Genomic DNA, 25,995 nt, shown 5'->3' on the forward strand with positions numbered 1-25,995 from the left:
AGAAGAGAAATCGTGAACCTGCAGAGAGCAGGGTTGGATACGCAATGAAACAGGATGGGAGAGACCATCTATGCAGACAAAGGGACAAGAGGAAAACAGAAAAAGGATGAGCACTCAGGGGTGACAAGCCGAGGAGGCAAAGCAAGAATGACGTGAGTGGGACACTGATGGTAACCATCTAAGTAGCATCCCCGGCGCCCGAGTTGTAGCAGCAGGGACCTGGGCAGGGTGCATATAAGCGTTTCAGTTCAGTCGCTCAGTCGTGTCCAACTCTGCGACCCCATGGACTGCAGCACGCCAGGCCTCCCTGTCCATCACCAACTCCTGGAGTTTACCCAAACTCATGTCCATTGAGTAGGTGATGCCATCCAACCACCTCATCCTCTATCATCCCCTTCTCCTCCCGCCTTCAATCTTTCCCAGCATCAGGGTCTTTTCCAATGAGTCGGTTCTTCGCAGCAGGTGTCCAAAGTATTGGAGTTTCAGCTTCAACATCAGTCCTTCCAGTGAATATTCAGGGTATTTAGCTGTCCCCTGCCATTTCTGAAAGTCCATAAAGCAAGAGGACTCTGACGCTGGACACCAGCCCAGAACCTCTGTGATGCCTGACTCAGTTTATGTGGCCCCCTGATCTGCCCAGCCCTGCCAGCCTCTTGGACCGCACTCCCAGCTGGAATGGCCCTGGAGAGGTCTCATACCACTCCCACCATCAAGTTCTCTTAGCAGTGCCACCCGCCCCCCACCAGCGGTGAGACCTTAGCACAGCCTCCATCGTGCCTCCCCAGGGAGGAGCTGCAGCAGCTGTGGCACCCAGGTCTGGCCTGACCCATCCCACGAAGTTGGTATCAATTACTGAGAACTGCCATCTAGAAGCATGCAGAGGCAGTGGAAGGAACCAGTGGATAAATCGCTTGCCCTTCCTAGTCCCTCCCACTGCCCCATCCCCAACTACCCTGTTTGTTCCAAGTTGTTTCACTGTTGTTTAGTCGCTAAGGTGTGTCCAACCCTTTGCGACCCTGTGGACCTATTGCCCGCCAGGCTCCTCTGTCCCTGGGGATTCTCCAGGCAAGAGAACTGGAGTGGGTTGCCATTCCCTTTCCAGGGGATCTTCCCGAGCCAGGGATCAAACCCAGGTCTCCTGAGTTGGCAGGCAGATTCTTTACCATCTGAGCCACCAGGGAAGCCCTTGTTCCCAGGAGCAGTGGTTAAATACAACTTCAAGCTGTGGCCAGCTGGGTAATGACCCACCTGTGCTTCTCCTCTCCCTTTTGGCCTCACTCCCCTTCTCCTTCACTATGGCTTCCCTGGGATTGTACTACCATCCCTACTTCCCCAGAAAAGTATTCACACACAAGCTTTGCTGCAGGCTCTGTTTTCTAGGGCACCAGGACAAGGCTTGCCCCAGCAAACCAGCACCCCTCAGCACAGCGGTGAGGAGCTGTACCCTGGGATATAAACTACACCAACCCAGTTTGACCTGGGTTTGATCCCTGGCTGGGGAAGATCCCCAGAGGAGGAAATGGCAACCCACTCCAGTTCTCTTGCCTGGAGAATCCCCAGGGACAGAGGAGCCTGGCGGGCTACATTCCATGGGGTAGCAAAGATTGGGACACGACTTAGCGACCAAACAACAATGAAAACAACTTGGAACAAACTGGGTAGATGTTTGTTTATATCCTGATCTCATCCGTTTCCGGAACTGGGTGTTTGAGGCATAGTTATCTATATCCGTTTCCTAGGATGTGACAAATTGTAACAAAGGACCACACACTGAATGGCTTCAAACAACCAAAATTTATTCGCTCACAGTTCTGGAGACCAGAGGTCAGAGGTCAAGGCCCTGGCAGGGTTGTGCTCCCTCCCAGGATCCCCAGGGAGAAGCTCTCCTCCTCTTCAAGCCTCCAGTGAGGACTGGCCCTCCTCGGCCTCCTTGGCTGTGGACGCATCCCTCTGTCTATGCCCCCATCTTCCCATCATCGCTCCCTCTGTGCATATGCCTGCCCCCTCTGCCTCTATCCCATAAGGACCCTCGTGATGGCATTTAGGGGCCACCTGGATGATCACTGCAGATGGTGACTGCAGCCGTGAAATTAAAAGATGCTTACTCCTTGGAAGGAAAGTTATGACCAACCTAGTCAGCATATTAAAAAGCAGAGACATTACTTTGCCAACAAAGGCTTGTCTAGTCAAGGCTATGGTCTTTCCATTGGTCATTTATGGATGTGAGATTTGGACCATAAAGAAAGCTGAGTGCAGAAGAATTGATGCTTTTGAACTGTGGTGTTGGAGAAGACTCTTGAGAGTCCCTTGGACTGCAAGGAGATCCAACCAGTCCATCCTAAAGGAGATCAGTTCTGGATGTTCATTGGAAGGACTGATGCTGAAACTAAGGCTCCAATACTCTGGTCGCCTAATGCAAAGAGTCGACTCATTTGAAAAGACCCTGACGCTGGGAAAGATTGAAGACAGGAGGAGAAAGGGATGATTTGTCCCAGAGGATGAGGTGGGTGGATGGCATCACCGACTCAATGGACATGAGTTTGAGTAAACTCTGGGAGTTGGTGATGGACAGGGAGGCCTGGCGTGCTGCAGTCCATGGGGTCACAAAGAGTTGGGCACGACTGAGGGACTGAACTGAACTGAACTGAACTGGATGATCCAGGATGATGGTCTCCTCTCAAGATGCTCAACTTACACCTGCAAAGTCCTTTTACCAAACACGGTCTCATTCACAGGTTCAAGGGACTAAGATGTCAACATATCTTGAGGCGGGTGGCATTTTCCAATCGCCCGAAGAATTGATGCTTTTGAACTGTGGCGTTGGAGAAGACTCTTGAGAGTCCCTTGGACTGCAAGGAGATCCAACCAGTCCATCCTAAAGGGAATCAGCATCCTACCGCTGCTGGCTGGAATACACAATAAAGAGAAAGAAATTTTAAAAATCCAATGAAATGCTAACCTTATCACCAAACAGTTCTAGGGAGAAGAAGCGTAAGCAGGAAAGAAGTGTGAATGTTTCCATTTCTGGGGCCATCTGGGGCACAGGAGAGACCCCACTTTCAATCTTCATGTCAACATGTGTTATTTCTTCCTCGAGAGAAACAAAATGGAATAATCCAGCATCGCCGGGTAGAAGAGCTCACCAAGCGCAAGAGCCAGGGCTGGCTGCCTGCCCCTGGCCCTTGGTGATGGGATCCGCCCACCTACCCCCCCTTCCCCTGCCTCCCACCAGCTCATTTCAGCTCCTCTGGGCCTGAAATACCCCAGCCCTGCCATAGCTGGAGTGGAACTGTCAGTCCCCCCATTTAAAACCCATCTGTGAAAGGCTCATAAATCACACCCTCGGAAAACTCACTCCTCATTATAACTCAGCAGAGAACAGCTCTGTTCAGAGATTTAAATAAATATGAGCACATAGTAAGTTGGTTGTTTTTTCAGCGGGAGGTTCTACGTAAGGGGATTTTTGCATCATATTCTTTCAGCTGTTCATGTTAATAGAGCCAGGAATAATGACAGGCCTGTCTCCACATGCAGCCATCCCTATTGTCAGATTAAGCAAATGGCCATTGAATATTTAATGCAATTTCAGGGGAGCCAAAAAGGTTCCCCAATAACTCTCCCTTCTGACCTTGCAAAACAACTCTGTCAATGTCCCAGATTCTATAGTCAGAGCTTCCTTACTTTGGGCTTCCCTTGTGGCTCAACTGGTAAAGAATCCGCCTGCAGTGTGCGAGACCTGGGTTCCATCCCTGGGTTGGGAAGATCCCCCGGAGAAGGGAAAGGCTACCCACTCCAGTATTCTGGCCTGGAGAATTCCATGGACTGTATAGACCATGGGGTCGCAAAGAGCCAGACACGACTGAGCAACTTTCACTTTCACTTTTCTTTGGACCCGCCCCTGGTCAAAACTGATACCACAGGACTTCCCTGATGGTCCAGGGGTTAAGATTCTGCCCCTCCAACGCAGTGGCTGCAGATTTGATCCCTGGTTGGGAAACTAAGGTCGTGTGGCATGAACAAATTAAAAAAAAAAAAACAAAAAACACTGGTATGACTAGAAGGGGCCATATGCTTTTTATTTGGCTGCACCAGCTATTAATTGCAGCATGTGGGCTCTAGTTCCCTGACCAAGCATTGAACCTAGGCTCCCTGCATTAGGAGCTCAGAGTCTTAGCCACTGGACCACCAGGGGAATCCCCGGGGCCACCTTATTTAGCAGGGTTCACATACACATTTATCCTAGCATTTTCTCAGAGCAAGGGTTATGGTGGCCATGCAGGATAATCCACTGGGTGGACAGGGAGCCACGATGGAGGGGAAGGTGAAGAATTAAATGCAAGGCTGAATCCCGGAGGAGGTCCCTGTGATTCTAATTTCATACTTGAATGTATGAAGTACCTACCTTTTGTCCAGGGAGATGTTCCATCCTCATGACCACCTGTGGGGTAGAGACCAAGGCTCTTCCATTTATGAGAAGCGTGGGGTGTAAGTCCATGCTTTCCCACCTAAAGTGACACCCAACAAGTTACCAAGGTGTATATTCCTTGGTAAGGTAAGTTCTACAACAGTCTCCACACCCTGAGCAAGTAGGTGCTTTGGGGCTGACCTGCTTCACAAGATCTATTCATAAAACAGACAGATGCACACACAAAGGAACGCTGAATCTAAGAGGGGGCAGGGAAGAAAAGAGGGAACTGGGGGTCTCCAGTTTTCCGTGACCAGAAGCTGAGCAGGAATCACCAAGAACGAGGACAGGATTGGGCAGGAGCTGGCTGGAAGTCCAGGAGGGAGACAGGGCTGGTGTAACCAGGAGTCTGAGTGGTGGAAACTGGCCTGAACCACGGCAACAGGGAGTGGGTGGGGCTGTCCTGAGGTAGGGGTGTGTGTGTGTGTGTGTGTGTGTGTGTGTGTGTGTGTGTGTGTGTGTGTGTGTGTGTGTGTGTATGTGTGTGTGTGTGTGTGTGTGTGTGTGTGTTCAGTCAGGTCCAACTCTTTGCGACCCCATGAACAGTAGCCCACCAGGCTCCTCCGTCCATGGGATCTTCCAGGTAAGAATACTGAAGCAGGTTGCCATCTCCTTCTCCAGGGGATCTTCCCAACCCAAGGATCAAACCAGCATCTCCTGCATTGGCAGGCAGATTCTTTACCACTCAACCACCTGGGAAGCCCCAGAGAGGGACCCAAATCTGAGATTCTCACCCCCAAAAAACTTAATAATCCCAAGGTGAACTGTATGGACAAGTGGGGGCTTCCCCATCTATTGGTAAAAGCAGGTGTAGATCCTCTTTGGAGGGAAGGCTTCTCAGGTTAGTTTACAGGAATCCTACAAATTAAAATTCAGCACAAACAAAATCACAAATATTTGCAAAGGCAAGTCACTATGAACAAAAGCTAACAGAAACAAGAAACAACAGCTGTAGGTCCCCAAGGACTACAGATGTTTCTATTGTAGCAACAGCATGCAGAATTGTGAAATACAAAACATCTAAAGAAAGGATACACTTATAATTTATGAATAAACAGGAAAACATTAGATATCAACTGATAGAATAGGAGAAAAACACACAGTACTTTTCAAATTAATAACATAACTGCTGGATAAAAAACTAAACTCAGTGGGTGTGTTAAATGGTAGATCACACTGTTAAAGAGAGAATTCATGAATTGGATAATATATCTGAATAAAATTTCTAGAATACAGCAGAGACAAAGGGATAAAGATATGAAAAAGTATAAAAGAGATAGAAAAAGAACAAGATCTAGCACAGAGCTTGGCACACTATGGCCTGTGTGTCAAATCCAGCTGGCCACCTGTTTTTGTTTTTGTTTTTTTGGCCACCTGTTTTTAATAAATAAAGTTTTAATGGCACCACCACACTCATTTGATTGTGTGTTGCCTATGGCTTTTTTCACAATACAATAGAGCTGTGTATTGGAGACAAAGATCATATGGCCTCCAAAGCCTAAAATATTTACTCAATGGCCTTTTACAGAAAAAAATTTACCCCTGGACTAGTACATACATGACTGGGAACCCAGGAGGAAAATATAAAGAAGAAGGAAGAGAGGTAAAATTTTTAAATATAATGACTACATTTTCCAGAACTGTTTAAAACATGTAGCCACATCACCAGAAAGTACAATATATTCCAAGTAGGATAATTAAAAAAGACTCATGTTAGCAGGATGGATTGAACTGTGTCCCTCAAAGATTCATCCAAGTCTTCAACCTCAATACCTGTGAACGTGACCTTATTTGGAAACGGGGTCTCTGCAAATGCAGTCAAGTTAAGGATCTTGAATGACATCATCCTGAATTTGAGATGGGTGCTAAATTCAATTGCTAAGTGTCCTTTTACAAGGAAAAAGGAGAAAGAGAGAGAAGGGAAGGGTACCAGGTGGCTCAGTGGTAAAGAGTCCATCTGGAATACAGGAGATGCAGGAGATGTGAGTTCGATCCCTGGGTTGAGGAGATCCCCTGGGGGAGGAAATGGCAACCCACTCCAGTATTCTTGCCTGGAAAATCCCATGGACAGAGGAGCCTGGTGGGTTACAGCCCATGGAATCACAGAGTCAGACACAACTGAACACACAGACACACACACACACACACAAGCACTGATACAGATGCCGGGAAGGCCGTGTGAAGACAGAGGCAGAGACTAGAATGATGCAGCCACAAGCCAAGGGATGCCTGGAGCCATCTGAAGCTGGACAGAACAAGGGAAGATCCCTCTCTAGAGCCTTTGGAGGGAGTGCAGCTCTGCCCACACCTTGATTTTGGATTCCGTCCTTCAGAACTATGAGAAAATAAATTTTTGTTGTTTCAAGCCACCAAGTTTCTGGTCATTTGTTACGGCAGTCCCTGGCAACTTACACAGATTTTGTTTAGTGTGGAAGAATAAAGATGACTCCAAGTTGTTTGGCATTCTCCACACCAAGAGATATTTATTTCCCCTCTTCTTGAATCTGTGCATTGGCCTGTGACTATCTTAACCAAAAGACTATGGCAGGAGACTTCAGAAACCCTGACAGATTTTGCTTTTATGCTTCTGGGAGCCTTGAGCTGCGTCATGAGAAGTGCAGCCACCTGCTGAGAAGAGCCCATGAAGAAGCCAGAGGAGAGAGAAGGGGACCCTGGGACTTGACAGAGAAAGAAAGAAAGGCCCTGCTCTCCAGCATTCCAGCCAGCCCAGCTGTCTAGACGTCCCTGCCACCCAACACTTTGGAGATGGCTTCTTGCTTTCCCTCCCTCCTGTCCCCTTCCACAAGCCTGGTTCTCAGACTGAGAGCCTCTCATGCCTTCTCAACCCCAAGGAACTTCCCCAGAGAAAGTCCTGCCCAGGGGATCCTGTCACAGGTAAATGAGACGTCTCGGTTGTCCCAGCGCAGTCGAGCCCCAAGAGGACTGCAGTCCTGGACAGCAGAAGAACCACCCAGCTGATCCCAGTCACTTCGCAGAGTCACAAGCAGATGAGGCATTGACAAACTTGAGAAAGAGATGTCCCTACAGATACAGGCACTGCAGGCAAAACAAAGCAGAGATGAATGGCTGGTTCTTCATTCCTATTCTCAGTAGATGAACTTATAATAATAAACTCTTAGACATGCATGAGTAGGAAATTTACAGGCAAAGCTAACTCTTGGGTCTTAGGATCGTATGATTCTAGTCTTGTTAACCATACACAAGGAGTGTTTTATTATCATTCACCTCTTTTTTACCTATGTAGATAAAACTACTAATTAAATAAAACTAAACCAACCCAGACAGCATATTAAAAAGCAGAGACATTACTTTGTCAACAAAGGTCCATCTAGTCAAGGCTATGGTTTTTCCAGTGGTCATGTATGGATGTGAAAGTTAGATTATAAAGAAAACTGAGTGCCGAAGAATTGATGCTTTTGAACTGTGGTGTTGGGAAGACTCTTGAGAGTCCCTTGGACTGCAAGGAGATCAAACCAGTCCATCCTAAGGGAGATCAGCCCTGGGTGTTCATTGGAAGGACTGAAGCTGAAGCTGAAGCTCCAATACTTTGGCCACCTGATGCGAAGAACTGACTCATTGGAAAAGACCCTGATGCTGGAAAAGACTGAAGGCGGGAGAAGGGGATGACAGAGGATGAGATGTTTGGATGGCATCACTGGCTCAATGGACATGACTGTGAGCAAGCTCTGGGAGTTGGTGATGGATAGGGAAGCCCAGCATGCTTCAGTCCATGGAGTCGCAAAGAGTTGGATGCAACTGAACTAAATGAAACACCAAATGAATAAATACTGAATTTAAAAAAATTAGTAAAACAAACTCACGTGGTTAAGTATGTGCCTCAGGGCCAGAAACCTGACCACCAGGTGGAACTGTAGAAGCAAAATGGCATCTCACTTTGGGTAATCATACACACTTCATCTCATAGTCAGAAAGGAAAAAACACATTGTACCTGTGACAAACAAACAAAACAGGATCAGGAAAATAAAAGAAATCTTGAGCCTTTCCTGTAAGTTACTAGCTCCCTAGCAAAAGCAACTTTCTCCCAGACTTCTGCAATCCTGCTGCTTGGAGATTTGTCAGGACCTTTGTGAATATGACAACCATGTGATAAATTTGCTATTTTTCTGCCATGCACAGACCAACTGTAATCTCAGTAACCTTGGTAATTTTGAGAATTTTTTTACCTTTAGATACCTGTATTCTTTTTTTTTTTTTGATGATCTAATCCTTCTAGCCCATGAAGATTCTTAACAGATTTTTTTCAAGTACACTTCTTTTCTAAATACTTTTGTCTCCAAATCTTCCATTTGTGGAGTCCCCAGACTCAGGCAAAGCAGGCAGAGCAGAAGGTGAGAGCAGAAACCTGGATGGAAAATAGAAGAATTAAGTGAACTTCTCTATGTTGAACAGCTGTCTCTCCCACTTAAGTTCCCAGAATACTGGAATGAGGTGTATTTTCCCCAGGTAAGAAATGGGAGGATTTGACCAAAAAAGAAACTAAATGGCCCCAGTTAGAACAATTTGGGGCCTTCCCTGGTAGCTCAGCTGGTAAAGAATCCGCCTGCAATGCAGGAGACCCCGGTTTGATTCCTGAGTTGGGAAGACCCCCTGGAGAAGGGTTAGGCTACCCACTCCAGTATTCTTGGGCTTCCCTGGTAGCTCAGCTGGTAAAGAATCTGCCCACAGTGCAGGAGACCTGGGTTCAATCCCTGGGTTGGGAAGATCCCCTGGAGGAGGGAATGGCAACCTAGTCCAGTGTTCTTGCCTGGAGAATCCCATGGACAGGGCAGCCTGGTGGGCTACAGTCTGTGGGGTCACACAGAGTCAAACACAACTGCACGACTAATGCACATGCACACAAAACAATTATAGATTCTCATAGCTTGGGCCCCGCAGTGAAAAAACTGAATAGCTTCTCAATCACCCCACATGGAAGCCCAGCTGCCCACATGTCCTTCCAAACAGCTTAGAACTTTCAATCAGACCCGTTATCTGATCTGGCCAAGATCTCTTCCTTTTCTTTGTTTGTTTGCTTTCTGTTTTTGTTGTATGTTCCATCTTTGTTTTATCATTGACACTGTCCACTAACATCATGTTACAGAATTTTTTTTTCTAGCATTCTAACGTGACATAGCCTCTAACGTGATAGGTAGAAAACAAATGAACCGGGGTGGGGGTGGGGGGAAGAGATATATGTGGGCAGCACACTCAGAGCAGTAAGCAGTGTACCCCCAAATTCCAAGAACTTCAGTGAGTGACCTTACCTGGACATGTAAATAGTTAGTTTATCTTGAGATGAAATTATCCTGATTCAGTGTTAGTGTTAGTCACTCAGTTGTGTGTGACTCTTTGTGACTCCGCGGACTGTAGCCCACCAGGCTCCTCTGTCCACAGGATTCCCCAGGCAAGAATACTGGAGTGGGTAGCCATTCCCTTCTCCAGGGGATCTTCCCGACCCAGGGATCGAACCCAGGTCTCCGGCACTGCAAGCAGATTCTTTACTTCCTGAGCTACCAGGGAAGCCCATTCTGATTCAGAGTGGGCCCTAAATTCCATGATTGGCCTCCTTATAGGAAGAGAGGAGGACACAGAGACACACAGGAAGAGACCCTGTGAGAATGGAACCAGAGATCAGAGTGTTGCAGCTACAAACCCAGGAATGCTCGGGGCCACCAGAAGATGGAAGAGGCATGGAAGGATTCTTCCTGAGAGCTTTCAGAGGGAGCATGGCCCTCATGACACCTTGATTCCTGATCTCCAGAACTGTGGGGGAACACATTTCTATCGTTTTTAAGCCACCAAGTTTGTGGTAATTTGTTACAGCAATGCTAGGAAACTAATGCAAACCATGCTACTAGAGATGCAAAAAATTAGAATCCCAGGCCTGCCAGAGAGGAGGAGCCTTGAGGCTTTCTGAGGCTCAGGATTGATAAAAGCTTTCAACAGAGACCTCAGGTCTATACCCTGAGAGAAAGGGAAATCAGATTTAATCTGAACACTGGACCAAATCGCAAGCATGAACAATGCAAAAAAAGGTGCATATGAAACATGTGGAGCTCACTGTAAAGATCTAACATAGGTATAACTGGAGTGGGGACAAGATGATGGAGAGGATAAAGAGAAGTGATATTTGAAGATAGACTACTGAGAATTTTCTAAAATGACAAGAGACATCAAACCACAGAGTCAAGCACGATAAATAACTACAACAAAAAAAGTATTTCTAGGCAAATCAGTAAAATGAATGGAAACCAAAGACAATGCCTTCTATTAGCCGTTGATGATGAGGTGACCTTTGATGAAATCCATAATTTCATCAGAGGTTTACCACATGACGTATCCTAATTCTATCCTGCCTTCTTTTATAGACAGTATAGTCAAATACTTTTACAGAGAGACAGATGTCCCCCTGTTACCTGTTTGCTTACCTCAGATGTATTTATATTGTTGTATTTCGGCACCTCATCCGTGTCCTTTATTATCATTTTTTTCCTTCACGATTGGGTCCACAGTTGGGCAGTTTGATTTCTTGGAGTATCTGGTTGAATCTAAAGACCCACACTTTCACAGCATCTAATGATTCCTTTCTAATACATTGCATTCATGAAGTCTATGATTCTCTTTCTCCATTTTCTGCTGACTTTCCAAAATTAATTAGGGAGGGATGTAATAAAATACTCAAAGAATTCGACAAAGCCCACTGAACAAGCAAGGAACACAACCCGCTGAAGCTATTCTGCGGATCAGCAGGGACCACCACCAGGCAAAAGCTCAGAAAGCTCTTTCATCAGCTGATGCACCTGAGGCCCGGTATGACGGGTTACATACAGTGTGGAAGTAGACGGTGCACAAAGTCAAATGCATGAATCTGTGCTCAGCTAGAGAGTCCTATCCCCAGTGACCCCAGGACCGCTGCAATTGGGAGCTGAGATATTATTTCTCCAGAAGCACAAGCCTCTCTCCTCAATATGAAAGTCCTCATTTCCCACCAGGACTCAAGTAGTAAAATGGGGCAGACACAGAAACCCCTGCGGATATTCACTTCCTCGTTCCAAGTAATTGACATTCAACCTATGTATCTTTCAACTCAGAGTATGTAGGGACATGCGAGCATTTTATTTTATGGTTATATCTATAGCCTTTTAGCATCTGACACTGTGAGTTGAACTCATGTTTAATGCACAAACTCAAGGAAGATCTAATTGATAGGATAGATTGCTAATAGATTTAAGGAATCGTTTATAGTTATCAGGCTAGACTCAAAAGAGCGGAAACTCTCTCCAAATAAATGAATAAGTAGCAAGTCCTTTACAAACTGAATAACTCAGCAAGTACTCGACAGGAAAGGAAAGCTCTCCGAGTGAGTAATCTTGGCTTTCGCTCATGCTCCTCCTGACCCATTAAATTATACAAGGGCATCAGTCATTGAAAGCTAAAATTAACACCTACGGGTCCTGCCAGAGAGCTCTGATATCTCCAGTGGGAACTTTCCATGCGCTTGTGACAGACCAACAGCCATTGGTGTTGCCATGGGGAAAAAAATAAGAATTGAGTTTCCTGCCTTGGTTTTTCCAGCAACTGCCAAGTGGGCAGTCTGCTTGGCCTTCGGCAATAACTCTGCTCCGGTAACACTGACTCAACAGGTATTTACTGGCCGTCTACTGCAAAACCAGTACAACACTGGGGGCCAGGGTTAAAGAGGGGCGCAGGACGGACAGAGCATTCACCCCAGGTCCAGGAGACCTGAGCCCCTCGACCAGCCCCAGTACTCATTCGCCACACAGTTCAGGCAGATCCTAGGCACTGGAAGAGTTCCCAGTGAAAGTCACACTCCACACCGAGTGAGTAAGAGCTGGACTAAACCCCAGCTCTGTCCCTGACCAGCTGTGTGGCCTGTCTCTGTGGTCATTTAGAAACAGCCAGAAAGGCAGAAGTAGTTAGGATGGCTGAGTTAAAAGGGTGATCTGATTATAATTTCTGCCTGCTTATAATTTCTCTTCTTCTTTAAACAGAGAGTAATTTTCATATAGCTAAATATTATATGCAAGTTTTAAGTACACAGCTTGATGAATTTTTCACATGAATCTCATGTAACCACCACCCAGATCAAGATACAGAGCCTTCCCAATGCCCAGGAGATAAAATTTCTAAAGGGAAAATGCCAAAAGTCAAATCTCAGGACCTCTGTTACATCACCACAATCAGTGCTACCAACCACAGGGCTGTTTTCTGACTAGTTGTTGTTTGGCCACTCAGTCAAGTCCAATTCTTTTGCAGTCCCACGGACTGTAGCCTGACTATGGGATTTCCCAGGCAAGAACAGAGATGAGCTTATAGTCTTATCTTCCTGGTGACCAAGAGCACGAATTATAAACTAGTCTGCTGGACATAAGGGTACAGATGAAACCTATAAATGTGTCTTGGAACAGTTTGAATGTGTACTGACCTAACTGGCCAATACAAGGATGAAATCTGTAATCTTGCCTTTTCCTTAAAACCAAACTCAAATGTAGCAGTTACCCAGGCCAGATTCTCCTTGCTATAAAATTTACAAAATATTGCTTCCCTCACAGCTCAGTTGGTAAAGAATCCACCTGCAATGCAGAAGACCCCAGTTCAATTCCTGAGTCGAGAAGATCCACTGGAGAAGGGACAGGCTACCCACTCCAGTATTCTTGGACTTCCCTTGTGGCTCAGTTGGTAAAGAATCCTTCTGCAATGTGGGAGGCCTGGGTTGGATCCATGGGTTGGGAAGATCCCCTGGAGAAGGGAAAGCTACCCACTCCAGTATTCTGCCCTGGAAAATTCCATGGACTCTATAGTTCACCGCATCACAAAGAGTCAGACACGACTGAGCAGCTTTCACTTTCAAAATTGTTACAGGAACAAAGTAAAAGTTGGAGGGATATTATTCATCATGGCCAAAAGGTGGAAACAAAACACATGATCATCAACAAGCAGATAAAGAAAATGTGGACTTCCCGGGCAGTCCAGTGGCTAAGACTCCATGCTCCCATGCAGGGGGCCTGAGTTTGATCCCTGGTCAGGGAACTAGATCCCATGTGCTGCAACTAAGAGTTCGGATGCTGCAACTAATAGAGTCTGCATGCCACAACTTCAGATCCCACATGCTGCAACAAAGACTGAAGATTCCAAGGGCCGAAAATAAGACCTGGTACAGTCAAATAAATAAAATATTTTTAAAAAAGAAAATGTGTTCCCCATCCATGGCTGATTCATGTCAATGTATGGCAAAAACCACTACAATATTATAAAGTAATTAGCCTCCAACTAATAAAAATAAATGGAAAAAACAAATTTTAAAAAATAAATTAAAAAAAAAAGAAAATGTGGTATATCCACACAATGGAATATTATTTGGCCATAAAAAAGGAATGAAGTCCTGATACATGCTACAACATAGATGACCTGTGAAAACATCATGCTAAGTGGAAGAAGCCGAACACATAAGACCACATACTGTAGAATTCTATTCATGTGGAAGTCTAGAATAGGGAAATGCAGAGACAGAAAGTAGATTAGTGGTTGCTTTGGGCTAGTGGTATGGGTGGGAGGATTGGGAGTTAATAGCTAGGGAGGTTTCTTTTGGAGGTGATAAAAATGTTCTAAAACTGACTTCTGAGGATGATTGCACATATATGTGGATATATACTAGAAAACATTGAATTGTACACTTCAAATGGGTGAATCATATGGTTTTGCTGTTGTTCAGTCACTAAGTCAAGTCGTGTCCAGTTCTTTGTGACTCCAAGGACTGCAGCACACCAGTCTCCTCTGTCCTCCACTCTCTCCCAGAGTTTGCTCAAATTCATGTCCATTGAGTTGGTGATGCTAACTAACCATCTCATCCTCGGTCACCCCCTTCTCCTTTTGCCTTCGCTCTTTCCCAGCATCAGGGTCTTTTCCAATAAGTTGGCTTTTCCTATCGGGTGGCCAAAGCATTGGAGCTTCAGCTTCAGCATCAGTCCTTCCAATTCAAGGTTGAGATGGGCTTCCCTGTTGGCTCAGATGGAAAAGAATCTGCCTGTAATGCAGGAGACCTAGGTTTAATACCTGGGTTGGGAAGATCCCCCAGAGAAGGAAATGGCAACCCACTCTAGTATACTTGCCTGGAGAATCCCATGGGCAGAGGAGCCTGGCAGGCTACAGTCCAAGGGGTCACAAAGAGTCAGACATGACTGAGTGACTACACGTTCACTTTCTTTTTCCTTTAGGGTTGACTGGTTTGAATTATATGGTACCAGATTTTAGTTAAAAATCACAACCCTCTTAAGAGGTAGCTATTATCCCCATTGTACAGATCACAAAACCAAGGCTTAGACAGAAACCAAACTAGATGTGACACCAAAGCTTGCATTCTTAACCATTATGCAAGAACTCATTTAAAGAAAAACTTTATAAGAAAGGCTTTTGTCATATTGGAAATCATTTCCATTCGACAAATGACGAGAAACAGAAGTACTAGCTCAAAAGCTGTGAACATTTCCAAGGCCCTTGATACACATTAGCAGGCCAGATTCTCGCAGGCAGGCAGGATGGACTGACTCCACAGCAGGGACACTTATCACGAGAATGCGTGGCTGGGTGCCTGGCACACTGTGGCCCCCCAGGAATGTCTCCCAAATGAGTAACAGCCTGTTTGCAAGCAGGAGAGAGGGAGAACTCCCCAATTCAAAGAACTACATTCCTTCTGAAACATAATGTACAAGCTACTCCTAAGTGAGGCCAGCTCTAGACTACATATGAATAACCAGTGCCTGGAATATGCAGCCAACCTATCTGTTGTAGCCACCTTCACACACCAGGTGACTCATCACATAGGCTCCTGGTTTAGCTGACTGCAAAGAGGTAAAAAATGACCTAATAAAGTATGCCACGGTGCATCTGGGTGACCACGAACAGGCTTGCCAACTGCACCCATTCTTTTAGGGAGTAGTTCAGGGAGCAGTTTTTAGTGAGTGCAAGGGCTTCTGTCTGGATTATTTCATAAGTCCACTGCCCTAGTAAATGCTGCTTCTCCACATAAATATTAGCAGCTGACATACTGTCACAGTCCACTAGAGCCCAAGATAAGTCAGACTGTAAATCCGATGCCTTCGGAAGCTACATTAGCCAGTGTAGGCTGCTACACAGCTTGACAAGCCCTGCCCTACAAACCTTGGGACCTCAATGAACTGCTCTTTCCTGCAGAGCCAAGTTTGGTAGCAACAGAGTCTGTCTTGAGAATTTCACCACCAAGATACCAACCTGTGGCACATCATCTGACTGTGGGTCTATGCTCCAAAGGGTTCATTCAATCTTTCAGACTCTATCACATGGGATTTTTCACCATCTTTATTCCCCCTTTAAAAAAAAAGAAAAAGCCCAAACCCTACGGGTATTAAAGATGCCCCCTTTTAGTGCTACTTTATGCACCTCTTGGATTACACTTTGGAGGAGTCTTAAAAGGATGGAAATATAATTTATATTTTCAATACAGGAAATATCTAGGGAAAACGGAGGTCCCCTTCAGCTCATACTCCACAGGTTGCTCTCACATCCATGAAGCTCTATCAGATCCTCCTGGCATGGTCAAAGGAAGGCAGGGAGGCAGTCTTACCCAACCAGACCTTAATGATTTTATTTATTCCACATGGTCGAAAAACATGTTTGAACATAACTTGCCATAATTTTTCTGGTGATTTCTATGCATCATTTTTTAATTATGAATAATGTTTTCAGAGACACTCCTGAGAAATTTTACCCAAGGTTCCCTTGACAACCACCTCATAAAGTATCGAAAGTGAAGCTGCTTCCATGACCAACACGGAACATCAACTTTAAAGCATGGATTCCTCAAAGATCCATTACTCATCTTTGCTGTGAGTGAATCTCAGATTCACACGTGCAAAGGGTCTCAGAGAAATTCAGATCCACCCACATAACTAACAAAATACATTTACTGTCAAAAAAGGTTCAAAAGATTTTTGTACAAAAATAAATTTCCTAACTTTTACTTGGAGCATTTTTTTCTTTTTTTTTCTAGCAAGGGATTTTCTCTGTGTGTCTAAATTATTGCCTTTCTATCCTCCACTGAAAGTTGTCAGTTTTTACAGGATCTGCTGTGGCTATGGCAGGAAGAATCCTTTCCTCTTGACTCAATCCAGGCCACTCAGAAATTTAAATGTTTGTGCATGTTAATGAGCACGAATTTCCCTTTCTGGGTTTTACTTAGGAAAACCCAAGTAACTGCTGGATTTCAAACGACTAAGTAAGAAAGGTCCAAGTACAGGTAAAGGACAGTGAGGTGGGGCTGGACTGAGAATTCCAGCACTTTCTGCAGGTGCAGCTTCCCTGGCTTCCACTTTCCTTCCTTTGTCAGAGTTGACAGCTTTTGCAAAAAGAACGATGTAGACATCAAGCTAAACTGAAACATAAATAGGTCAATTAGCTTTCAATGGAGCACTCTTTATGTGGCTTAGACAGGGAGGTATTTTCTGGTCAATTACTTTAAGTAGATATCAATAAACACTAAAATTATTTGTGCACCGGGAGTCACGGCGCTGGGCTTTTTCCTCCCCGGTCCTCAACTCTCCAGGAAGTAAAGCAGATTCGTATAGGAGCTTTGCAGTGCTCACTGCCGATATTTAAGGCGTTCAACAAGTGTTTTCGGCTATCACTTTTGGTCTAGACCGTGCAGAGAGCCCCCCGAAAGACGTGGAACCTGGCGCCTGTTGTCTCGCCAGGTCGCCAGACGACGCTCCAACGACGGCGTTCACCACCGCGCATTTCTCTCCCCACGCCTGCTCGTATTTATTCAAAAGTTAGATTTCGCAATAAACTTTCCTCGCCCCTCCCCACCCCATGCCAGCCCGTGGCTTAGTAATTGGTGGGAACTCTCCAAAATGAAATGCAAGATTGAAACTAAGTCTCACACCACTGGAAGAAAAGTGTAATTAGCTTCGATCTTTGGAGCGGAGTAGCATTTGCACAACTCCACGAAGCCACTGCGCACACTCACACCCTGATCGCCCCTGCTGTCAGGGGGAAAGCGACAACAAAGTACCCTTGAACTTGAAAATCCGCCGGGTGCCGGAGGGCTCACCTGGTTCAAAAGCTTCTCGGAGATAAAAACTGAGAATTTCGTAGTCAGATTAAATAATGTCTTTGCACCCGTTCGTCGAAAAGAACGTTGGTGCTGTAACCAAGGTGTTTTTTTGTTTCTGCCCTCTAAAAAATGAAGACGGTGCTGGAGTTGGGGCCAAAAATAGTCCTAAACCGCACAGTTTGAATTCACCCTGGAGTTTATCAGCTAACCGATACTTTTGCCAGGGAAAATACTCTTGAACTGAGAAAAAGTGTTATACGAAAAAGTCCCCATTTACGCGAAAACGTGCTCCTCCTCCTGGGTATTTGTTCTGGCAACTAAAAGGAATTCTGTCTTGGGGCAGTTAAGAGGGGGCGAGGGACGGCGTAGGGGAATCGCACCTCCCTCCTCAATCAGGGTACCACGCCGGATCTCCCTCCCAGAAGGCGGAACCACCAGCCTGAGAACCCGACTCCGGATCCGGGCTGCGGGCAAGCGCGCGAGCTGGGGACGGCTCAGGGATCTTTGGCGAAGCCGAGATGAAAGTACGGGTCTCTCCTTTTCCACCAGACTTCCATCCATCAACACGCGCCGGCTCTCACCCTCTCCCCAGACCTCTCGCGGACCCCAGGCCCCTCCTTTCCACGACGAAAGGATCTGGGGAGGGGGCAGACCGCGTACCGGGAGGATGAGAGACGGGCACGCGCGGGACAACGCCCGCACCCCTCACAAACGCCTGCGAGCGTCCCGCACACCTCCCAGCGCGCACAGCCTCACGCGCTCCAGCTCCGCGCAGGCTTCTCTCCTTGCAAACGCGGGCCCTGCCGGGGTGTACTCTGCGCCCCCGCGGTGAGCGCAGCGCGCACGCTTGCTCCAGAGCTTCCTTCCCCGTGCACTGCGCCCCCAGCCCCCTGCCCAAGTGTACTGACACCCCCTCCCCGTGCGCGCGGGTCTGCCACTGTTCCGAGAGCCCTGTACCCTCCGCGTAGACTCAGCCTCTCCTGCGGCCGTGCGCATTGCGCCCCCTTCTGCCAACCTGCCCACTCCCGGGTTTCTAACCACGCGGGCGGTCCCGAGGCTCTGAGCCCGCAAACGGCGGGAACCCCATCGCAAAGTCCGGCCGCAAGGATCTCTTTCTGGGCCCGCACCCAGAGTAGAAGTCCCGAGTCCCTTCTGCGGAATTCAGATGACCTCTGGCCACAGGCATGCCTGAAGCTCGGCCCGTGGCTTGAAGGGGAACAGCAACTTCCAAAACCAGATTTCCTCCCAGGAAAGAGAAGGCCTACCAGGGGGCTCCCGCCGCCGCCTGCGTGCCCTGCGAGATGGGGTGCGGTACCCAACCGGGTGCCCACCACCCAGCCTTTCTGAAGTCCGGCTTTAGCGTCCGAAAGCTCAGACGCGGGATGGCTCTCTGCTTTGGGCGTCGCCACCTTCTCCTCCTGGGATGGAAGAGTGTGTTCCTGGACACACACACCTCTCAGAAAACCCGCCTTCCATGCTAGCCCTTAAAACGAAAGAAAAAAAATAAAAATCTTCGCGAAGCAGGAAGACGATCACGCCCCGGGTTGGGGCGGCCGCGCGCGCCCAGGCCAGGCTGCAGGGAGCGGGTTCTGCCTGCCCGGCCGCCCGCTGGCCCTGTGTAACTACTAAACCACGAATGAATGAGCGTACCTCTTCCTACAGATTTGTTTAGGCCAGGGCGGTTTCCCTCCATGTTCGCTTCGCTGTGCATATAGTCCCTTATGTTACTTAAATATTAATAAAACGAGTTTGTGTCCTCAAAGTATTTTAAGAGCCCTATATTATAGTCAGGCTTACGTTAAAGGTTGGCGATTACTATTACTACCCGTGAGGAAAAAAAAAAACAAAACTGTGCTTTCTTCGATATGCAAAAATTGTCTCTGGTGGGGAGATTCGGGTTTGCTTTTGGTTTTTTGTTAAGGAAAAGTTTTGGTTGATGTTTTTGAAAGGAGGTTTCAGCGCCCTCGTCAATAAACTGGTTTTCAGATTTCAAGGAGGTCTGTAACTGGTATAACCACTGAGGAATTTCAGCTTACACCGGACTGGTAAGACTCCTCCAGCACAAGGGTTTCCAGACGCGATCGCGGGCTCGCTGGAGGCAAAAAGCGACGTTTTGCCCGGGAGTCGATGGGCCGCCTCTCCCCGAACCAGAGTTTTGAGGCGACGTTTCTGTTAAGCCGGGGCGAGAGCACGCTGGGAGTGTGTTTCAGAGGCTTCCGTGACGCTGGGCCGTGGAAGGCTGGGAGGAGGCCAGGGCCGGACACTCAGCGCCCCTCTTCTTCGGCCGGGATGCCTGGCGGGTGGCTGAGCGCCGCGTGCGCTCCCACAGGACCCTCGCGCTCTCCCGAGGACACTGGATGTCTGTGTGCACTGTGAGGGTGCCAAAGCGCCGGGCACCTTCTCAGAGATGGGGCAGAAATCGGGGCTAGGTCTGGGATACAGGGAAGGAATGCAGAAGCAAGGGCTGCCCCTCACCATCCCACCCCCACCCCCAGGTAAAACTAGAAGCCTGTGTCTCCAAACCTGGCCGCGGCTTCCGTGGCTCTCCGCGGCCCTCGCTGGGGACTGTGCTAATCACTATAATTACCAGAGGCACTGATTTTGATCCCTAAATGTCTTCGCCTTGAGGGAGGGAGAGAAAACAGGCGGCAGCTACTCTCTTCCTTGGATAGGTGGTCCCCTCTAGCATGGAATCCCAGAACCAAGTCCAAGAAGGACCGCGCTCTTTTCGGAATTCCAGGACGCAGAGTAAGCCTTGAGCAGGCGGGGATAGGCGACTGGGAGGTGGGAATAATCCCCCGCTGGGTGGTGCCTCCTTCCCTCCCCCTCCCACCCAGGAGAGCCACTTGGGACACTCTGCGGGGGACTCAAGCATCAAGGGACCCCAGGACCCCGTGCAGGAGGGCGGATCTGTCCTGGTTACTGCGACTCCTAATCAGATAATCAGAAAGAAGCCTACCAACCCCAAAGCAAACACTTTCTCCTACGGGGTAGCTACCAGTGACATAAGGTATTAAAAGCAAAACAAAACAAAAAAGAAACTTCTCTCCTTTCACTACTTGGGAGTGAGTGAGCAGAGAGAGTTACTGTCTGGGCTTCTCGAAGAATGGATACCATTAGGAAATTGCTCTGGATACCTCTTATTACTTTTATACGAAGGGGAATAACATTGTAATGGTTGTCCGATCCTCTCTGGGAGGAGCAATGAGCCCAGGAAAAGTTGGTGACATCTCCATTGGTCTTCCACCGAGAAAGGAGTGAAAAATCGAAGTACTTTTTTTGGATAGCTCAGGCCAAAAACACCTGGCAGCCATGAAATAGTTGGATATGTGAGGGCGAACCCGAGCTGGATTTTCTGGAGTAACAGCATCGTACTAATCGCCTGTGTAGACAAAGGCTTTATAAACCGAAGAGGTTCACACCTCAGTCGTCCCGGGTTTTCTGCTGGCTAAGCTTGTTGAGCGGTTGGCGTTCTCCCTAAACACCTCTTCAGAGATTTCAACTCCCTCCAAATCGAGTGCGAGGCCTGCGAGAAGTCCTCTCCTCCCCGCCTCCTTAAGGACAAAGTCTTTGATCCCCTTCTGCCCCCGCAGCAGCCCATCCCTGGTGGAAAGTCTGCGCGTTTCCGCCTTGATCTCACGCGAAAGTCGGTTTCCGCGGGGGATGGGCCTCAGGTAGGCGCCGGGCGCGGCCTGGAGGAGAAACAGTTGCGGAGCATCTGAAGCGGAAAATCCAAGCAGATGTGGGTCGGCGGGGCCCCTCCCCCTTCCTCTCCGGGCCTCAATTTCTTCCAGATCAGTTTCCTAATGGAAAATTTCTAAGAGGTGTTGCGGGGGGGCGGGGGGGGGCGGGGGGGGTGCGGCGCGTGCATAGGCGTGCTGGTGCGCCTCAAGCTCTGGAAGCAGGACGGGTGGAGGCTGATGGCGCCCCACAAGCAGGCCCCCCGCAAGCGCGGAGAAGCTTTTTGGACTTGAGGTGTCCCACCTGCCCTCTTCCGGGCCCCCAGCCTCCACGCATTCCAGATTCTGCCCACTCCTTCCGGGCCAGGAGGACTGTTTCTGGGTGATGCCCGCGACGGTGGGGTCTTTCTTTGCTCCCTGCGAGCCCGTCTCTGTGCTCTGGACGACGCGATCGGCTCTCAAAACAGACTAGGAGGGAATCCCTGCCCCTCAGGAACCGTGGAGCAGGGAATACACACGAGTTGTCCCCGCCGGCGGCCGCTGGCTAACATTTCAGTTAATGCTTTTCCCGATTTACACAGAGCTTCTATCCTGTGGGTGCTGTCCCAAGTGTCCCCTGGGCCCCAGGTTTTTCCCTTCGGTGGGGAGTGCCTGGGGACCACCTCAGCTAGGCTCAGGGGTCCCTCCTTCGCCATTCCATGCAGACAGCTCTAGGCTTCCCTCCTGGGGAAACCCGGAGGTCGCGCCCAGGTACTTTCAGTTATTTCGGGGCTGCTGTGTCCAGGCTCGTCACCGCGCATTGTGTGTGTGTGTTGAACGAATATATTGCGGGTGGGGTGGGGGTGATAGAATGCCCTCTTGGACGTTTGCTGGGGCAGACTGTGGTCCCGGACAGGACCCCATGTGCGAATCTTGGGTTGTGACCCCCCCATGTGCGAATCTTCAGACGCCCCAGAATGCTACGTCTGATACCACACGATGCGAACTGTCTCACCGGCGCCCACTGTGCAGACCGGGTATCGACATCTCGAGTCCCGTTTCCCGTAAAATCCGGGAACGTTTTTCAGGAACGTTTCTGTTCCTGTTAACTTGTCGACTTTCTCCCACTTCCACTTAGCCATGTTTCTGCGATCCGGGTAATCCCTTTCAAGCTCAGGAGGAATTCTCCCGGGTCCTTAATTGAGGATCGGAAATCGTGGGGGTGATGCGAAGCCTTAAATCTCCCCCCGAAGCCAGGAAGGTGCCTGAGCGCACTCGGGGGCAGGCCTGTGAGAGGGCGGCGGGGCCCAGCGGGCAGTCCGTCCCCTCCTGGAGCCCCTTCTCCCGGAAGGCGGGAGACCACCGCTGTCCGCGCAGCCGGGTGCGGGCTTCCCGGCCCAGAAGCGGGCCCGGAGGTGCCTTGCGTTTGGGCACTGCCTAGCCGCGCCGCTCGCGCGCCGGCCCGACCCTCTGCGCGCACGGCTGGGAACAGGAAAGCGCTCCTGGATCCGAGACTCCAAGGAACAGGGCTAGTTCCTTCGTGCGCTGGGCATTTATTTGGTAGGGGGCCACCAACTCCGAAGCTCCCTAGGCTCGATGGTTTCGAGTAAGACCGCGGCTGTGGGTTCCGCGGGACGCTGGGGCAGGCGGGGGCCACGACAGGGTCTGCGCACCCTGTCCCGCCCACCGAGGGAGCTACGACGCCTCCAACGCCATCGAACTTCTGACCTTCAAAGGGGTCCCTGGAAAAGGTCAGGGGCGCCTGCAGCCGACGAGGTGGCCGAAGGCCCTGTCCTCCAGACGCCGGGGAGGGAGGCGAGTTCCAGGTCACTGTACGGCAGTGGGCGCGCTGAGTAGCAGGCTCCTCCCGGGCCAGGGGAGAGGAGCCACCTAGGACGGAGATCCTAGAGCCTGGCCCCGCGGCTCCGGAGCTGACCTCTAGATGTCCATCTAGATCTAGATGACCTCTAGATCGGAGGGCCCCTTACAGCCCCAAGCCCACAGCCTCAGCACGTGGCCGAGGGACCCCTGGATCCGTTGCCCTGCGTCCACTGCGGCTGCCCTCTGACCCCGCGCGCCGGGAAGAGTCCTCCCAGTGCCTGCGTCCACACCACGTCCAGAAGATTCAAGCTTCTGGAAGGGATGGGGGGGGGGGTGTGCGACCTTCGCGACCGGGGTACTTAGGAGGACCCCCGGGGTTGCAGGCAGGGGGTTGGGATGGGAGGGGATACGAGAGGAGGTCCAGGCTGGCCCTGAGGGAAAGCGCCCAGAAGTCCTACGCCCTGCGGCCGGCCGCGTCTCCAAGGGCGCCTCCCTACTCCGCCTGCCTCTTGCCCGCATCACCTCGGTCCCAGCAACGCTCGTCCGATGCGCCTCCCTCGGAGCCCGTCGCCCCCGCAGCACCGGCTCCAGCCGCGCTTCCCTGAAACTCCTGCTGCCCTGGGTCGGGCTTCGGGAGCGGGTACCGGTGAACCCCGTTCTCTCCGCCACCCAGAGCAAGGCCTCAGCGGTAGGTTCGACTCCCCCCCCCCCCCCCCCCCCCCCCCCCCCCCCCCCCCCCCGCCACCCAACCCCCGGCCCCTCTCTCCGTGCGATCCGCGCGTCCCCGCGGCCTCTAACTCCTCTAGGGCAGGCGCTAATCTTTGGCTCTCGCGTTTCGAGGAGAGAAAGGGCAGAAGGGTCACTTCCGAGCCTCATTCGTGCCGTTTCCTGAGACGGGGGGCGCTGGGGGGGGCGCTTTTCTTCCCTCACTGGCCTCCCCGCCGTACTTTCGGCTCTCCCTGCCAACTGGGGAGAAGCGGGGGTCCCGCGCGGGCTCGGGGACTCATCCTCCACCGCGGGGCACTCGGGCCGCGCCGCCCTTTAGCTGCCCGGGAGCCATCGAGAAGGTCCCGGCACCCCTTCCCCCCTCCTTCGCCCTCCAGCGCCCCCCCAACCCCCCGCCCCGCGCCCAGGTCCCGCAACCAGCTCGCCCGAGCCCGTCCCCGCCGCGCGCCCCGGGCACTCACCGCCACTTCCTCGAGGCCCGGAGCGCGCGGGTCTCTCCCGGGAGAGTCCCTGGAGGCGGAGGCGCGCCTGTGACTCCGGGGCCGCGGCGGGGTCTGGAGGCGAGGTTGGCCGCCCCCGCCCCCGCCGCGGTCCCTCCTCCCCGCCTCTTTCCGCCCCCCCTCCCCACTTCCCCGGGCCGCGGCGCCCGAGCGCTCCGCCCGAAGGCGGGTCCGCCATAAACAAACGCGTCTCGGCCGCACGTGGACCGCGGAACTTCTGCGCCTGGCGGCAGATCGCGGGCTCCGGGCGCCGCAGCTGCGGGCACAGGGCACCGCCAGGGAGAGCAGGCGAGCGCTCCCGGGCCGGGCCCAGCCGCCTCCGCTCCCCCTCCGCCCCATGGCTCCTCGGCCGCCGCCGCCCGTGCCGCCCTCCAGAACGGAGGGGCCTCGCGGCAGCGGGTACGAACACTCGGTCAAGGACTAAAAACACAGCACCGCCGCCTCCTCGCCGGCCACTCTCCAGCCCTGGAAGGGAAGCCCGCGGCCCGGGGAGACGAGAAGGAAGGAAGGCAGAGTGCGGCCGAAGCGAGCGGGGAGCCGGGGCTCCAGTTCGCCGCGGGACAGTTCGGCCCGGGGGAGGCTGTGCCCCGGGGCAGCAGCGGCGGCGGGCGGAGCGCAGGGCGGCGCCGCCGGGTTGCCCCGACCTCCCGGCCCGCGCGGCTGCAGAGAGGCACCCCGGTGTCCCCCGGTCGGCCCCCGCGCACCTGCTCGCGCGGGCGGCGCCCCACACCCCCCGACCCCCACCGCCAGGTATCCCGCGCCCCTTTCCCCATCGCCGCCGCTGCAGCCGGAGCGCGGCTCAGGGGGCCTGGAGCACCGCCGGGTCTAATATGCCCGGAGCCGAGGCGCGATGAAGGAGAAGTCCAAGAATGCGGCCAAGACCAGGAGGGAGAAGGAAAATGGCGAGTTTTATGAGCTGGCCAAGCTGCTCCCGCTGCCCTCGGCCATCACCTCGCAGCTGGACAAGGCGTCCATCATCCGACTCACCACGAGCTACCTGAAGATGCGCGCCGTCTTTCCCGAAGGTGAGAGGCCCGCAGGTGGGCGGCCGGGAGCGCTGGGAGGCCCAAGCCGGAGCCAGAGCTCTCCCGGAGGGGCGGCTTGAGCCTTTCGGGCCGCTGCCGGAACATCTGGCGGAGGTCGCCGCGGAGAACTTCGGCTCCTCCTGGAGTTGAGGGGCCAGGGGCCTGGTGCCCAGACGATCAGACCATCCTCTGGGCCAAGGCTGGAGAGGGACGAACCAGAAATCGTTGCATGAGTGTGCGAGTCCAGCCTGGCCTTTCCTTTCCTCTTTCCTTTCTTCATTTCTTTAACTCCCCTTTTATTCTTTCCTTCTTACATCTCTTTGCATGAAGGAGTAGGGCAGTGTTCCTCGGCGGGAACTGAAGGGTGCTTGCTGGTCGCAGCTGGGAGAGGCTGGAGTACACACTGGGAGGCTCGGGCCCTGCAGGCCGAGCTCCCAGCAGAGCACCTGGGGAGCCTGGGCCTCAGACTGGGGCCTCCCGGTTGTCTGCTCTCTGCTCAGCTTTCTCGGGGCTGGGATTCCAGAGATCAGGGTGGGAAGAGACCCAGGTCAGGGTGGGAGAGACTCGGCTCAAGGAGGTGAAGCCAGATGAGGCAGGAGAGGCAGAGGGAGGCGGTTCGTTTGGAAGTGGCAGGCAGGCCTGAGCAGAGTCACCTTTTCTAGATTGGAA

The 25,995-nt window shown here is 51.0% G+C and overlaps 1 protein-coding gene and 1 long non-coding RNA gene across 6 annotated transcripts in view; one reads left to right on the plus strand and one right to left on the minus strand.

Annotated features, from left to right (window-relative positions):
- Positions 1–2,529: 2,529 nt before the first annotated feature.
- Positions 2,530–24,410, minus strand: LOC122445471. 4 transcript variants are annotated; one of them, XR_006270535.1, is made up of 5 exons: positions 24,263–24,410; positions 8,672–8,850; positions 8,308–8,436; positions 4,403–4,505; positions 2,530–2,906 (listed from the first exon to the last, which is right to left on the minus strand). It is a non-coding gene; the product is annotated as an uncharacterized LOC122445471 (long non-coding RNA). The 4 variants fall into 4 exon arrangements; XR_006270538.1 differs by lacking the exon at positions 24,263–24,410 and adding an exon at positions 20,183–20,513; XR_006270536.1 differs by lacking the exon at positions 24,263–24,410 and adding an exon at positions 18,861–19,092.
- Positions 24,411–25,132: 722 nt separating this feature from the next.
- SIM2 (SIM bHLH transcription factor 2) overlaps positions 25,133–25,995 on the plus strand; it is a 49,556-nt gene continuing 48,693 nt past the window's right edge. The window contains exon 1 of one of the 2 annotated variants that reach the window (XM_043474702.1): positions 25,133–25,326. In XM_043474702.1, coding sequence (XP_043330637.1) covers positions 25,152–25,326 — 175 coding nt within the window. In that variant the 5' untranslated portion in view covers positions 25,133–25,151. The remainder of the gene's footprint in view (positions 25,327–25,995) is intronic. The other variant, XM_043474703.1, reaches the window with a different exon arrangement.

The sequence above is a fragment of the Cervus canadensis genome, chromosome 7 (assembly GCF_019320065.1).
Source record: "Cervus canadensis isolate Bull #8, Minnesota chromosome 7, ASM1932006v1, whole genome shotgun sequence".
Classification (NCBI taxonomy): Eukaryota; Metazoa; Chordata; class Mammalia; order Artiodactyla; family Cervidae; genus Cervus; species Cervus canadensis.